Consider the following 16,839-nt stretch of genomic DNA (forward strand, 5'->3'; position numbering starts at 1 on the left):
GTATCTAAAAATCTAGGGTGCAGTTCGGATATTAATGGGAAACCATGGCTCCCCACTACATGAATGAGCTGTTTCAAGCACTGAACACACCAACTCCCTCCCGAACCAGATGAATATATTCCAAAATCAAAGACTATTTTTACAAAGATCTGTCTGTTCTCATTCACACCACAAGTAACAAGATACTAACCACATTACACAGGAACAGAATTTTGGCAATTACTTAGTTGAAAAAGAAACAGTGGAATCCATTTTCAGCTCTAATAGTAATCCTTGTTTTAGTGGACTGCAGATGAGCCTCAGCAAGTCTGAGCAAGTAATCAGGCTCTTATGGCAGGGAGAAGGGCTTCTGCAGAATTTCCTTTCTATTTCAAAGAGCACTGGCTTAGTTTTACATGTGAACCAAGGCTCCTTGTTTACAGTGATGGTTTGTTAAACAGGGCAGCTTCATAACCCATGGCCTGAAATAAGCTTGTTTGGCAAATTAACCTAAATTTGTTATAAGCCACAGGATGTTTTTTATATGCCACAATTCAAGATTATTTGTGCACACCTGCATTAAAATATTCCATAAATGTATTTTATATATAGGAAAGATGTTGGTTTGTGATACCACACTGCAACTAGCCATCTAGGCAGAGAAAAACATACGGCTATCAACCCAACATGTTTTCCTGTTTATTTCCCCAACGTATAACTCATTATCATACAACAAAAAGCTTTCAATTCTAAACATAAGATTGCTTACAGGCTTGAGTTGGGATCGGTCTGTACGATCATTATTTACTCACTACCGCAATAGCATTTTCTGAAAGTTGTCTTTTTTAAAAACAACAACACCGTTGCAATGTCTTGGTTTTTCCCTTCCCCAGCACTTAAAAAAAAACAAAAAACTTTTAAAATAACGGAAAAGCTGTAACTGTGTTCAGCAAAGAGTGACAAAATTTTAAAGCAGGGGTGGCCAACCTTTGGCCCTTCAGATGTTGGTGAACTACAACTTGCATCACTTCCGGCCATGCTGGCTTGTACGGATGGGAGCTGTGGTCCAACAACATCTAGAAACCCACAGGTTCCCCACTCCTGCTATAAAGCAAGGATAATATGTCTCACATCATGCACGTCAAAACAGAATTTGCATTGAAAGGCCCGGAGACAAACCTCTCCTTCAGTCTCATCATGGTGATGATGGCAAAAAAATTGTGGGTCAAATAGCAATGGCCTAGGACATACCTTGACATGATAATGGCCATCAAGCAGTATGTTTGCTGGTTTAAGATCCAGGTGAAGCAGAGGTGGGGACATGCAATGAAGGAAGTTCATGCCCACAGCTGTTTCATGGATGATTCGGAAGCGCAGGTCCCAGGGCAGCGGTTCTGCAGCCAGGAGCTTCTCCAGTGATCCTGTCTCCATGTACTCCATGACCAAGCCCACAGGCTCTTTACAGATGCCATAGACTGGAAGGATGTAGCGAAATTTTGCCATTTCCATCTTCTTGGCTTCTTCCAATAGTTCCATACGCTCCCTATGTAAAAAAGGGTAAAGTACAGGACTTTAGTTTATCTTTATCAATAGCATTTCAACCATTTATTAGCTTCAAATTTTGTATGGGAAATTCTTCCATTTTACTGATATTTAGTGCATACATTGTAATGTATCCATTAATGTACTCACAATCTTTGGCACAGCATTATGTCTGAACTGGAGATCATGGTTTGTTGTTGTCCAAACAAATCATGATCTGAAGCCAAGGTTTGTTCTTGCTTACCAGTTGTGATCTATGGGCTTGGTTATAATGCTAAGCCAAGGATTGTGGTTTGTTCCTCCCACTGACTAGTGGGGAAGAGCAAAGGAGGAGTGATTCTCCTGTTCACAGCACATCATTATGCATGGCTTACCATGATATGCAACTCAGCCGTTGTGTTTTACAGAGCTGAAATTTAACTTCTCTGGAATTTCTAAGTTGTGTACATTTTATCAAGTCAAAATCATTTGTAAATGGGTTTCATATGAAAGCTGCAGGATGGCCTTACAGTTACTAATCTCATTTAGGTAGTTACGGAGAACTAGAATATGCACGTAATTTTGGCTCATAAATAATCATCCTTTTGTCCAGGCAGCACAAAAAGGTTAAATAGATAAGAGTATCATAAAACTTCTCTTATTACAACCTTTGTGAAGCACTTAAAATATTCATCATGGTATTGAATTTTATCTGCACTATGATGAAAAAGTTAGAACACAGATCTGAAGTGAACTCTCCTAGGCTTCTACTCCCTAGATTTTAGATAGGCATGTGATTAAGCACTGTGAGAACAGGATGCCTCTTTGGTCTGCTCTAGAAAGATTCTTATTGGGTTCTCAAGTATCTAAGACTTATTATCCACATTTTCTTTCCAACTTTTTCCAAGAAGCACAGGGTGGCATACACGGAAGTTATTCTATTTCATTCTCACTGTAAACTACGGGGTAGGGTTAGCAGAAGATAGTATGCACAACTTGTCCCAAAGTCATCTAGCAGTGTTCATGTTTAAACAGAGTTACGCTGAACGAACTCCCAGATTCAGATGCCTAGCTAACAGCCCCAAAGCTTTAGACTAGCAATATTCCATAGTTTTGAAATTATTTAGAGACCTCATGACTGCAGAGGAAGAAGCAACAGGGAGTAAAACTCAAGCAAAGCTATAATTTACAGTTTGTAAAGGACTGCAACCATTGTATGAGATGTTGCTTCCCACCCAAACAACAGCTAAATTGAATCCAGCCCAGTGTGTAAGAGAAGATAGGATTAAGAACACTATGATAAACAGAATCCAGTCATGATCTTTGTTGATGTGAAACACAATGAAGCTGATGTAATTTGAACATGGCTACACATAGCAAGATGAGAAGTCTGTTCAAGTCACTGCATTTACCTTACTTAAAAGCAACATCAAAATAGACTCATGTGTGACCTAAATACAAAAGCAAAAGCATCCATAAGACTCCTAGTATTTTCAAGTTTTCTATATTATTTGCTAAATGCCCCCAAAGATGTCATGAGGCCAAGCCCTTCTTTCTAACTCATCAGATGCCATTGTGTCAGCCAAAACGACTGTATGTGGCAGAAACAATCCAGTATTGTTCAAGAATTCAGTACATCAAACTTCAACAACTGGGTGCCCTTTTGACTACAACTCCCATCAGCTGGAAGGCACCCAGTTGCTGAAGGCATCAATGCATAGTAACAAAGGAAAAGGGCCATTCCTACCTAAAATAGGGACAGAAGGGGATACTTCTACTGTTGCCCTAGAAAAGAGTTTCATTTGAGAACGGTGAAAAATAAGTGAAATCAGTGCTAGGTAGCCAGTCATTAAATTAAATTAAATACAGTATACAGTCATTAACTAGCAAGTCCGTATCTAAAAGTAAGAATCTGGTGCAGTAATGTTGCCTTTCAGGACTAATGAGTCACATCAATAAGGTTCAAACTAGAGAGTTGTGTTGGAGTCTCCTTGGAGAGGAGACTTGGAGGCCCTTCTTTAGTTCTCCTCCCCACCTCAATACTACAGACTGGGTGTGGGAACAGATGGTGGGGTCTCTTTCTAGTATCCGGTGTGGCTGCTATTACTGCCCTGAGGCCCCTATCTTTTAAGATAATTACTTTTGAAGAGAAACACCAGGGTGCTTTGACATGACAAGGAGGAAGGGAGTGTCAGTGAATGAGCAGTGCAGCCAACTCTTGCCCCTAAGCGTACATAACTCACCGAGCTCCAGCTAGCGTGGGATACAAACTGTAGAAGATGTCCGAATACTGAGGTGGAATTTGTGAAAGTGGGTGGGCGGTTGTAGACTGAACAGGCAAAATAAAAGCCGCCACCAAGTCAAAGGCAAATTTACACACAATGTTAAATGAAAGCTGGTTCCTGGTTTTAGGGAGCCCTTGGGAAAGAGGCTCTCAAGCCCCCACCCGGATTCTCCTGCTCCTTACTGGAGAGCCAGTGTGGTGTAGTGGTTAAGAGTGGTAGACTCATAATCTGGGGAACCGGGTTCGTGTCTCTACTCCTCCACATGCAGCTGCTGGGTGACCTTGGGCTAGTCACACTTCTCTGAAGTCTCTCAGCCTCACTCACCTCACAGAGTGTTTGTTGTGGGGGAAGGAAGGGAAAGGAGAATGTTAGCTGCTTTGAGACTCCTTCGGGTAGTGAAAAGTGGGATATCAAATCCAAACTCCTCCTCTTCTTCTTCTTCCTGCTCTTACTGTTGTCCACCTACTTGACACTCCCCCTCTGGGCCCAATCTGGACCACCTCTGAGAGACAGAAGGCATATGGACATTGCTGATCCTTGGTTCTCAAGCTGCTTCTTTACTTGCCATCTCCAAATGAGGGAGTAAACAGCAAAGGGGAACAGCAGCAGGGGCAGAAGATCCCATGGACTGACCCGGGAATTCAACTGTGAGCATGGAAAGGACATGTGGTGAATACTACATACCAATGACACTTTTTTTGGCTGGGGAAAGCCCAGGAACTGAAGTTCTGGGTGCAGTGGTGGGGAAAGAAGTGGGAAGGAACTTGATAGAAACTAAGAAAGGTCAAGTTTACCAATAATTTCCATATAAAATGACATTTGCCTTGAGGACTGTATTGCTATAAATCTTGGAAGCTCTGTATGGGAAAGGAACTTGAAAAGAGGGGTTATTGCTGTGGGCAAGAGAAAGCCAGTGGCCTCCAACATCTGTATGAACAGAGGTTTGTTTCAGAAAGTTCTTCCCTGCTTTATGCCTCGTTTGCCAAGTAAACAGAAAGGGGAACGAACTAGCATCCTAAATTGGATAGGTACAGTAGCCCTATTCACGTGAATGTGTGTGGGCAAAAAAGGGGGAGCCAATGCACCTAAGCCCCCTCCTGAAATATCCTCATTTTGGATTTTACTGCATTGAGAGGGAAAGGTCTGAAGGGAGGTCCTAAGCACATTAAGCTGAACTTGCTTAGAATCATCCTTGTGATCAGGAATCCTGCCTAATAGGGGTCCTGGTCACAAAGAGGAGTAAGTGGATTCACGAGAACACACTTCTGCTCCACTTTAGATGTTCCATCTCAATGCAGGTAAGTCTGAAAGAGGAACCAGCATGCACAGGGATGTTGGTGGCAGGACCTGTGTACACGCTTTTCCTCCATTCCAAATTTTATACCACACATGTTCACACCGAGTGCATGAAGAGGGCTTCAGAATATTAGCTATCAAATATTCTCATTTTTTTCATCACACTGAGGACTACTAAACTGTCAGAGGACACCACATGTGCATAACTGAACAACGATGAAAGATACCTGCACTCACTTGGATGACATTGCTCAAGTTCTAAGCACAGGGCACAGCTTGTCAAAAGCTTTTAATGGCAAGGTCCTGTTCCATTATTCCCAGTGATATGTATCTATTCTCCTTGATTAATTATAATAAAGGACAAACATGTTCACTTCACTTTTGCACCTTTTCATCTCAGTCTTAACACAATGCAGGTATCTAACGAAGTGGTAAGAGTAGACACACTAAAAATCAATGGGCTTAAATTCCGAAATATATCTAATCCTAACCTATCACCCAAGGTGATAATGTTTAAAGTATCACAGACATCTAGCTCTCTTCAGATGCCCTCATAATGTCCCCCCGCCACCTCTGCACATTCAGCAGAACATCTGGAAGGGACCTCTGCACTCATCCAGCTATATCTGCAAGATACTGAGCACATGGAAGATCCATGTGCATATAGCTGTCAATGTGCTGAAACCCTTTTCAGATGTCCCACTGAATCTTAGGAGGTCAGCATGCACAATCCCACTCTCTGCACATTGAGTGAAGGTGGTTTTGAAAATGTGAAATGGCCTCTTTCCAATTCCATAATTCTAATTTCCCCTTTGTCTTTCAGACTAACATTAAGAAGTTAATGGAACAGCCCATGCGGCCAAAACTATTTCTCCTGAATTACCAGTAACACTTTACTCCCTATCCAGAATGCTGAATGACTAGCAAATTCCACGAGGGCCAATATTCACGGAATGTTATTTGTTTTCCAAATGTAAAACTCTTACCATTAAAAAAGAAAGAAGTATTCCACATGGATCTAATTTTCTAATGCATAAGTAGCTGTAAACAGTCACACTCCAAATCAGGCTGCGCATACTTTGTATGGGGGGTAGATTATATTTTTGCACTTGATTTTCTCCATTCAGCAGCAAGACTATAGCTGTGCACACACTTTAGCTTTAAAGCATGTTCAAAACACATTCTTCCCCTCAAAGAATTATGGGCACTGTAGATTGTTAAGGCTTGTTGGGAACTAACTCTGTGAGGGGTAAACTAGCCCAGAATTATTTGTAGGAAAGGGTGTATTTTGAATGTGCTTTAAAGGTTCAGTACGTGCACAGCCTACCTGTTGGACAAAATCCATGGCAGCAAATCAGGTGATCCATGAAATATGTGTAATAATCAATCAGAAAAGCTTTTAAAGGAACCCCTTAAGGCACACCACCTTACTTCTTCTGCATCCCTCCCATTCCCTCTTAGAAAGTTTTATTGTTCCCTTTGCATTGTTCGAATATGTATCTCCTTTATTATAACACCCAAAGGAATGTACTCTAAAAATTGCAATTATAAAAACTTGCTAGGCAAGCAACACTGCTTTAAAAGTACACGTTTCTAGCATGTACTTCCTGAGAGAAGCCAGTTAAATGCTTCATTATTACTCCAAACAAAGGAGATAATGATCCCACAGTAGTCAGTAAAATATATACTGCATATATATGCAAATGATCAGGACATTAAAATACTCAAGCTGGAGATCTCTATCAATAAAAATTATTGCACTTATTTAATTTTCCAGCAAAAAAAGATCAACTTTATCTATATACCTGTGCACATTCCAATACAGGAACCAAGCCGAACCTGCAAGAATGTTATCTGCGTTTGGGACAAGCAACTCTGCTTGTCTCCTAGCAATTGTTGCTAGTTTTGAGGGGTTTTTGCACGACTCCTGTGCATATCCTGAAGTACTGAGAGGCACAAGTTCTAAATCCTGTGAGAGTGTTCCGGCAAAAAAGAGTGTCTACTTATTGGAATTTCTTTTTGTAGAAAGAGTGCCATGTAAACATTCACACATAACACCAAACCATGGTTTACTGTTACAAAAATGAGCTGCACCAAACCTCAGGCTCTCAAATTTCCTCTCCCAATCTACAGAGGCCAGGAGAAGTTATTAAGCTTTCGTTCTCTTTTTAAGTAAACTGTGGCTTGTTGTGGACAGACAAACTGTGATCAATCTCAAAGAAACAAACTGAAAACCATGATCTATGCAGCTGGCTGGTTTCAATAAACCACAGTTACGGTTAAGCACGTCTAGGTTTGGATGCCACAACAAGCTGCAGTTAATAAAAAATGAAGACTTCTGAATTTCCCTTGCAGAAACCTTGAAGGAGAAGAGGGGAGGTTGAGTGCAGGAGCCCAAGGATTGATGTGGCTCCTCATTGTAAGACAACCAAATTTAAGAACACGCAAGAGCAAAAAACAAGGAAGGAGAGCAGGGCCCCCAAACTAGAAAACAAGGTTTAGCGAATCAGAAAGAGAATTTATTTTTCTAAAGTACTAAAAACTGCCCAAAGGCTTCCCTAATTTCATTGTTTTGAAAACACATTCTGAACAGGAGGAGACAATATGCTTTTCTCTATTAGGTATAACTGAATGAAAAGTGTCTGTTATTCAGCTGTATTCCCTTCCTTATTTGCCTCTAAAGTAAAATACTTTGGTGTTTGTTCCTCTTCGCGCCTCATTCACTTTTAGGCACATGAAACACATTTCAGTTTCCTGCTTATAATACTTTTTTCTGTTTGCATTATCCTTCTAACATCAGTGTGTCTCTATGGAGAAGAAAACTGTAGCATGAAGATAACTCTCCGCCTCTTCTTCAACTTGTGGGCTCCAAGCTGAGCCTTCAGTCTTATCCTACCAAGGTGTACAACCGTGGTTATGGATATTCCTCTACTTAAGGATAGCATTTCAATAAAAAATACTTGTTTACTGGTTCAGTATCAGTTCCAGAAGCAAGGCCATAGGTGACAGAACAGAACATCTTATAAGATCTGGATATTTATATGAAAATCTATTTGGATCTGTTTCTTTAAGTTATAGAAGATGACTTGCAATAAATAGTGATACAACCTGGTTCAAAAAAAGAAAAACGAAGTACCCCATTCAATATTTGAGACTCACTCATCACAGCAAATGGAAAGTGAAAGACTTTATTTACCGGTACATATTGCATGACTATCATGGTGACATCTAAGTCATGATTAAGCATAAAAGCAAAAACAGATTTGAGTTTGTGGATTGTACTCTGCCGTGACTATGACTCAAAAGGCAATTGGATCAAAGGGGAAAGTGGGAAAAATACTACCATATATACATATATGGGATGAGGAGCTGGGCAGGCCTCAGATGTTGTGGGACAGCAGCTCCCATCATCCCTGACCCCTGGCCATGCTGGGCGGGGCTGATGGGAGTTGGGAGTCCACAATATCTGCAGGGCCACAGGCTTCCTATACCTGACAGAATACTTTAAGGGGATTGGTGAAAGGGCTCCAGGGAAGCAATCTTACCAAAGACAGAGAATAAGGATTGACATATTGAACAAAGAGGCACAAGCAAAGAAGCAGCAACTAGGCCACAATAAATACACTGGGAGAAATGGAAATAATGAGAAGTTTTGAAAAATAACATCTCTGCCAGCTTGCATTTAACCGAGGCATTTTGCCACATAATGAAACGGTGTCAATCTATTTACTGCCACTAAAAAAGAAAACCCACCGCAAAAGCTTTTAGGGCTTAATTTTGCTTTTCTTTTTGCTTTTTACAAGGAGCCAAGCGGCTTCCTGTCACGCTGTGAAGGCTTGCAGGGCTAAGAGCTTTGCAGCTGACTGACCACCATCATCAGTCTGTTCTCAAAGAAGAGCTGTTTCCAGAGATCCCCAGCTCCTGCCCACATTTGCAGCAAGCCACACTCCTGATGCTAACCAAGTTAATTTTTACAACATGATGTAAAGGATGGGGAAATCCTTGATAAATGTAAGGGATCTTAGCACTCCCTTTCCCAGTGCTGCTGCTGCTGCTATTTTACCACCCTCCCCAGTGCAGTGCTCGGAGTGGACCTAGCTGGTGTGACATAATAACGCACAGCAGCTGGTGGAAAGGAGTAGGCAGCAACTTTGCTGTGCAGTATCCAATTCTCAAAGGTCCCATGCAGAACTGTAATTGCCTAGATATTATCTAGCCTTAAAAAGCAATAAAGGCGTGCCTTAGTTGCCCATGGCAACCTGGCTCATGTGATATAAAAAAAACCCCACAGAAACACAGGTGTTTATATGCTGTGATCTTACTGTCTTGGACTCTGTGGATGGGAGTCATCCTCTAATGTTAAGAATTCTGAGGAATCTATTTTTAAGAGGGGTGATTCCTTCTTTAAAAATAATTGCACCCAGGGAGAATTAAAATTGAAGCCCTTATTTCAAGCATAATAGCTTTAGCTTTCTTTCTGAAACACCCCCCCCCCAAACAGACTGCCCCAAAAGTAGTCTTGCTCGCAGTTCCAGCCTACAACTCTGACAGCCAAAATAGTTTGGGGATGGCAACAATATTCCAATAGTGACCTTGGTGAGAAAGTCATGGTAAATTTCAGCATAGGCCAAACACAAATACAGAGATACTTCTGAAGACTTATGAAGTTAGAAAGGTAGCCACAACATGAACATACTGTGATCTTACCCACTACTGGGCTACATCTCCTCCTTCCAAGGAAGCTCACTTGGTTGGTCACCATGAGAACAAGATGGTGGACTAGATGAGGCTTTGGTCTGATCTTGTTTTGTTCTGAACTAGCAAGCTGCCTTCTGGGCTCAAAGAGCATTTCAGATACAGCTCCGCTCTACACCCTGTCCGCCTCAACACTCATCTGTCTGAGATGCCATTCATCATTAGTCATGCTGTGTAGCGTTTACTCTATGAAAAACTCTCTACTATACAGAAGCTATCTCTAGTTCGTAACAAACAAACACAAACAAGAGTCAACAATTATGTCTCTCTCCTCCATTCTTAGGCAGTGACCTTCTGGAGAGATAAAAAGAAGACCCACACAAAGAAAGGGTGAGAACCTGTAGACACTGGCACACAAACACCATCCATGGAAATCAAATCACATTAAGTGGAACCCCCAGTTGTAAATCTATGACAAGTTGCACAAAGAAAGGAAAAGTACCCAAGAACTCACTTAGAAAAGAATTATCAACCATACAAATTAATCTAGTTGCAACATAGTTATACCTCAAAGGGTTTGATACCATGACACAGATAGGCCATCAGGAAACTATCCCTCCATTATAACCCAGCCTTTCTCCACTCCCCTCCCCAGGCATAAGCCTTTGTGTTTTTCCAATATCACAATGGGCCTAAAGAGAAGATCCTGCTTGCATGCCATTTCATTTGTTTGCACTTCAAAAGAAAGCACCCAAAGCACTTCCTGCTTTGGTGCTGCCTACTCTGACCTCTGGAGCTGCAACGGGCAAGGCTTAGCAGCACAAGCCAACACATGCCCTGATTGAGGTAGGGCCTATAATGTGCTGGGAACTGCTCCCAGCCAAGAGTGCATGACGTTTAACTCGGTGAGCATGAAGTTCTTACCAGTAGCCTGCCCAAAGTGGTTAAACCCCATCATTAACCATCATCAACACCACAGCAGGCCCACCCAGTACACTGTAGGCAAGAAGCACCGCAGACACGCTGTTGGAAGTGTCCTTCGCTTCTTTCTGCTTGAAGTACGGCAAAGGTCATTACCGTAGTTATACACAACAGGTTTAGCAACTATATTTAGTCACCATTATTGCATACAGTTATGAAGGAGCAAGGTGATCGTGGCCAGAGCCATCCAAGACCCCACTTCAAAGTAGCCTTTAACAAGCAGCTCTTGAAGGCATTAAGGGAACCAGCTTCTAATTCTTTTTGCAAAGTATTGCAGTCCTGCCCAGCTAGGCAGGGGGATGGGGAAGAATCCTCTAATCCTTCATTTACCTAGATAAAGTTTTTAGCATCATGGTTTATTCATTACTGAATCACACATTGTTCTTTCCAAATCTGAGATCAGCTTACTTCCTACAGTGAGGCATTTTTTAGAAACAAAAATATTCATTGTCCCTCTAAGCTGTACGAGCAAACGGGTACAGGCACTACTGCAACAGGAGTCATGATTCAAAAGGACAAGTTAGCCAGAACTTTCCGACAAGTTAGCCAGAACTTTCCTTCACGTTACTATCTAATGCTTTTTTTTTACATAATGAGATAACATAATGCGATTTTTCACTATAGGCTGGAAGGGGAAACCTTCTTAGCTTGAGGGCCACGGTCCTTTCTGATGAATTTTCCAGGGGCCACATGCCAGTACTTGGTGTGGCTAGAAGCAGAAGTGGCCGAGCTAAAGGATGCAACCCCCACCTTTGTATAGTAGGCTACATCCCAGCCTGCAAACAGTATATATACACATACACCATCACAATTTCTTCGTCCAGGCAAGCAAGAAACATTATCACAGTTCAAGAACACATTCCTTGAACAGACAGAAACACACAAGAAGGGTGCAGAGCAAGGTCAATGAATGGTGGCTGGGTCCTGACAAGAGGGTGTGGCCTAGGGCTTGACATTTGTTCCCTAGGCCAGAGGTTCCCAATATGGACCATCTCCAAACAACTAGGAACAGGACTCTCAAATCCTTCAGCTAGCAATCTCCACAACTGGAAACACACACACACACACACACACACACACAGGAAGTAAAAGGCCAGATGATTTCCTCCTCAGAGAAGAACACTGCAAGTCCAGAAATATGTACAGAAATATTAAGAAGAGATTCAGGAAGAGGGGAAAATTAAAAATGATGGTGGAGAGCTACATGTTATTTGAGAGCATGCACATTTCTTGTGTCACAAAAAGGTGCCCATTTTATATCTCTATGCCCACTTAGGGCTTGCACTTTCCCCAGAGATATTTCAGGAATGGTATTTTTAAACATTCTTGCCTCCATCGAAATAGAAGCAGCCAAGCTAAGTCTTCAACAAAACTAACACTGGTAGAACACTCCTGGTGTTACCTCCTACTAGAAGTCAATCACAGAGTTGGAAGGGTCCACAAGGGTCATCTAGTCCAACCCCCCCGCAATGCAGGAATCTTAACTAAAGCATCCATGACAGATGGCCACCCAACCTCTGCTTAAAAACCTCCAAAGAAGGAGAGTCCACCATCTACTGAGGGAGACTCTTCTACTCGTACAGCCCCCATTATTAACAGACACTTATTACATACGCCAGTGAATAGCACAGCTCTTCCATGGCTAGAAAGTGCTCACACGTATGGGTCAGATTCCATGAGATGGTTTTTGCTTACAGACATTCCTCCTTTTAAAAGCATGACTTTTTGCAGTAGTCTCATGGAACAAGTAGAGATGAATGAGTTGACAAACGGCTTTGTATTCAGATCCCCAGTTGGGGCACAGAAGAATCAGGAAAGTTCCCCTGTCTGTTTACACACACACAGCACTCAAATTATTTTTTGTCCTGGCCTTCCTTTTCCTGTGAACTCGTATACCCATTGTGGGTGACTTACACAGCAGTGTTCAAACTTTCCACATTCATCTACCTGCTGTGGGCCTCTTGCAAAACGGCAGAGAATCAGGAACACTCCAAGGATAAGCCAGGCAACAGCAAGATCTGTTATGTACAGCCTGGCAACACACTGCAATGAATTATCAATAATAGTGGGCAACTGGATTTTGGGCAATTTGTCTTATGGATACCCTCAAGGAACCCCATGATTCTGTGGAGCTACCTGTCTTAGGCCAGGATATGGTTTCTGCCAACAGAGATCATTGCACTTGAGATAAAATAGTTTTTTCCCCTCTCCAAATCAGGATGGGAGAATGTGCCCTTCTCTAAAATAAAGGGCTTGGCATTTGAAGCTATATTCTTTCACCTTGTTGCACGCTATGGTATGGGTTCTGCAGCTTGACCTGTGGGGACAGGTGAGTAGATGGGCAGACAGAAAACTGGGCTAGATCACCCCAATGGTTCCTTTTTCAATACTTTGCTGTTAGCAGTGTTGTGTCAGAATCAATATTTTTAACCTATGAAAAGCATTTAAATGTACAGTGGCTAGGTCTTATACCAAAAGTGCTTTTCCCTGACCTCCAGTAGTAGTGGGTCAAATATTTTAGTCTAGGTATTGTTCAAAAATCATGACTGAATAGTGAGTACCAAGTGTGTGGAACATTTTGCAATAAGCACTGACAACTTAGCAATCAAATTCCATTGTAGCAGTTTAAAGTGATGTAGCTAAATTGACATATTCACATATATAAGCCCAAGTTTTCAAAAGCGGCGAGAGATTTTTGAAACCAGCGTTTGCAGACAAGTTGGTCCTGCAATACAATTTCAATGCTCTATGCACTCAAGAGTGTTTAGTATTTCCCTCTGTTGTTTGTTTTTCCATAAACTACCCAAGCTCTGAAAATTAGGATACATATAAAAATATGACTAACACATTTAGGGCTCTCTATACATATCACTCTGATCATTCATCCACCTGCTGTGAGACATTGCAAACTGCAGGGAATCTGCAGTGTGATTTAGAGTTCATGTAGAGCGAAAGTAATATATACATCCGTCAAATATACATCAAATGAGGGGTGACTTTTACAGGTTTGTTAAAGCTTTGTTCAGCAGACTTTAGTATAGCAAATAAATGTGAAGATAGTGATCGGTTTCATATTTTTGATGCCTACAAAGTTGCCCCAAGAGAATGAGCTATGCTCGGGGGTAGAATCCCAAAATTAAAAAGGTTCTCAGATCAGAAGCCAAATACTTGTGATCTGTTGCTAAAACGGCTCAAGGTATTACAATGAAGTCTTATACCAGGTCAGATTATTTGTCCACCTGGCTCTAACTATCATCAAGTCTCTAGGGTTCTTCCCACATCTTCCCACCTTGCTACTTGATCCTGAGGTGCCAGGGACTGAACCAACCTGGGACCTTTTCCATGCAAAGCAAGTTTTTTTGTTTTTTGTTTTGACTATGGCAGACCAACATGGCTACCTACCTGTAGCCACAGAACTATGGTTACCACTGAGGAAGTCCACCAAGCACAGTGACAACTTGCTTCTGGGGGGGGGGACGACGAATAAGGCTATGCTTTTGATTTCCAGAATTGACAATTCCTAAATGGCAGCTCAGGACTTTTGCTGGCAATTTCTGGGATAAAACGATGCAACACAAGGTTATCTGGCAGCTGGACATTACATGGAAGCAAAACAAACCCCAACAGGATTTGCTTTCAAAGACATTTAGGACCAACACAGGCTGCATTTTGCAACCTAGTCTCATGTATGAAGCAGCAAGTGACCCCTACAACAAGACGTTTAGGCTGGATTAAGACTTAATTTGCAAATGGATTGTTTAGATCTTGCAAACAGTCAACTGGCAACAAGATTTTTGTTTAATCCTATGAGAAGAAGGGCGAGAAATACATTTAATAAATAATTATCAAATTCCCCCCCAGAAATGGTAAACTTCTCTATATATTTTTTAAAAAGGCATTTTTTTTCTACCAACAATGTCATGTGGTCCACGCAAAAAACTTGCAGGCATGAGGAGCACTGACCATGCAACACCCTAAGTTAGTTCCACTGAAATTAATGGGAGGTTACTAGTCACACCATGAGTAACTTTTCACACTCATTTCTGTGGGGTCCAAGTGCAACAAAACTTTTTAGTCTGGTACCAACCCGTTGTTGCTAACTATTCATTCAAGATCAGCCTTTTCCAAGCCCACCGAAGCAAACCAGCTTCGACCTAGAAAAGGGGGGGGGTGCCTCTTCCTTCTCTTCCACCGTTTCCGTTGCACGCCACCTATCCCCTTGCAGAACTCCGAAGCACACCTTTGCAGGCAGCGACAAGCCGATCGCTCCCAGCGTCCCGTACTGTTGCCAACGCGTTTTGCTTATAAATGCAGCCTCCCTTTCATTAAGCGAGTGCATTACAAAGGGGCCATTACCGCAAATCTGCAGGCAAATTGGCCTCGCGGTGCAAAAGCGCCCTTTGTAAGCAAACGTATTGCATGCGCGGCTTGTGGAAATAATCGTTTCACAAGCGAGGAGCAAACAACCGGAGGCAGCGAGCGAACCGGAGCTGCAGGTGCTGGGACGGGACAGGACCGTGGGAAGCGGACAGTGCCCCGTCAAAGTGTTTCTGCTTCGCTTTCATGGAGCCGAACTGTTTCGCCAAAAGACCCTTCAAGTGGAACGATGGCGTGGCAGCCTGCCAAATCGCCCTCCAAGTAGAACCATTTACTTCAATGGGTCTACTCGGAGTAGGACTTAGTTGGAAAGCACACATGGGGCCTTTAATGCAAACAAGTCTTTTTCTTTCCTATCCCTTTCCTTCCTCCAGGCAGCTCAGCAAACTGAAATTAACTCTGCACCTTTCCTAGGCTGTGCAAAGCAAACCAGCCGAACGAGTGAAATAAAACCGGTGGGTTTTTTTCGTCTTAGTTTCCTCTTTATGCCATCCGAGCAGCACAAGAAATATATGCTTTTAACTACCAGACTTCCTTAAGAAGTCGATGACACAATCAGGACAAATTCCTTGCATAAGGAAAGCAGCGCCGTCTTTGAAACTGCAAATTACGAGCATACTCTTACGCGGGCACATCGCGTTGCCCCGGACCCCAAACTACGCAACAGGAAACGAAAATGCGAACATCTCAACCAAAGCGGATTTTCAAAACAAAACAAAACAAAACTGTATTTTAAGTTCTCAAATCCAGCAGCAGACCTGCCTAAAACGGGCTTTTGACCAAACGGAGAATTCCTTCCTAGCTAGCAGCAGCCCAGAACTGCAGCTGGACTCAGCGTGGGAAGTTACCAAGGGGTGGGGTGCGTGTGCAAGCAGGAGTAAGCCCAGCAGATCTGGCTCCCTCGGTCCCTGGTGGTTCGACACCTGCACGACTCCGAGTCCGCGCTGCAGTCTCGAGGGCAACGGGACCGTCCCCCCGCCCCGCCGGCAGCCCCCACTGGAAACCAAGGGAACCGCTCCAAAGGTCACAACGCAGCCCGGGCAGCCCTTCAAAGGGTTCGCCGCGGCGCCCTTCGCGCGTATTCTGGACTGCACTTGCAAAACAACGCCAAATAAATAAAATAAAATTGCGCCACTTCTAGTTGACAAGACACCCCCACCCACGAGCAGCCTCAACCCAACTCAGGGGTCCCGACTGCTCCGCTGCCAAGCTCGCCCAGCTCGCGATCCTTCCCCGCCTCGGTCGGGGAAGTCCAACCAGGCACCCGGCGTTGCGACGGGAAAGCCAGGCGGCGCGCCTCCCTCCACCTCCCCGACGCCCAGCCCGGCAACGCGGGCAGTCCGACGGGCCCTTACTTCTCATCCACATGCAGGCTGGGCGAGCACTTGATGGCGAGCCAGGTTTTCCAGTGGATGTGGCGGACTTTGTAAACGTGCCCGAAGCCTCCCGAGCCGATCTTCTCCCAGCTGCCGAACTCGCTGGCGTCGAAGGTTTTCAGCAACCCCATGGGCCACGCGGAGTGGCCCTCCTTCTCCATGCGGCCCCCGGATTCTTCCCCCAGTGTGACAGCCGGACGACTCGCTCCCCGCGCGAGACACACCAGAACTGCACGGCCTCCCTTCGCGGACTGAGCGCCCTCCCATCTGGCTGCGCCGTCTCCTTTCCCCAGGTGACTCAAGGTGTGCTCATTCGCAAGGCCCTGACG

General features: G+C 43.4%; 1 protein-coding gene across 1 annotated transcript in view; it reads right to left on the minus strand.

Annotated features, from left to right (window-relative positions):
- Window positions 1–16,839, minus strand: part of RIPK4 (receptor interacting serine/threonine kinase 4) — a 29,706-nt gene extending 12,867 nt beyond the window's left edge. Inside the window, exons 1-2 of the mRNA XM_033147065.1 lie at window positions 16,490–16,839; window positions 1,231–1,522 (exon numbers count right to left, since the gene is read on the minus strand). Of these exons, the coding sequence (XP_033002956.1) occupies window positions 1,231–1,522; window positions 16,490–16,671 (474 nt within the window). The 5' untranslated portion in view covers window positions 16,672–16,839. The remainder of the gene's footprint in view (window positions 1–1,230; window positions 1,523–16,489) is intronic.

The sequence above is a fragment of the Lacerta agilis genome, chromosome 4 (assembly GCF_009819535.1).
Source record: "Lacerta agilis isolate rLacAgi1 chromosome 4, rLacAgi1.pri, whole genome shotgun sequence".
Taxonomy (NCBI): Eukaryota; Metazoa; Chordata; class Lepidosauria; order Squamata; family Lacertidae; genus Lacerta; species Lacerta agilis.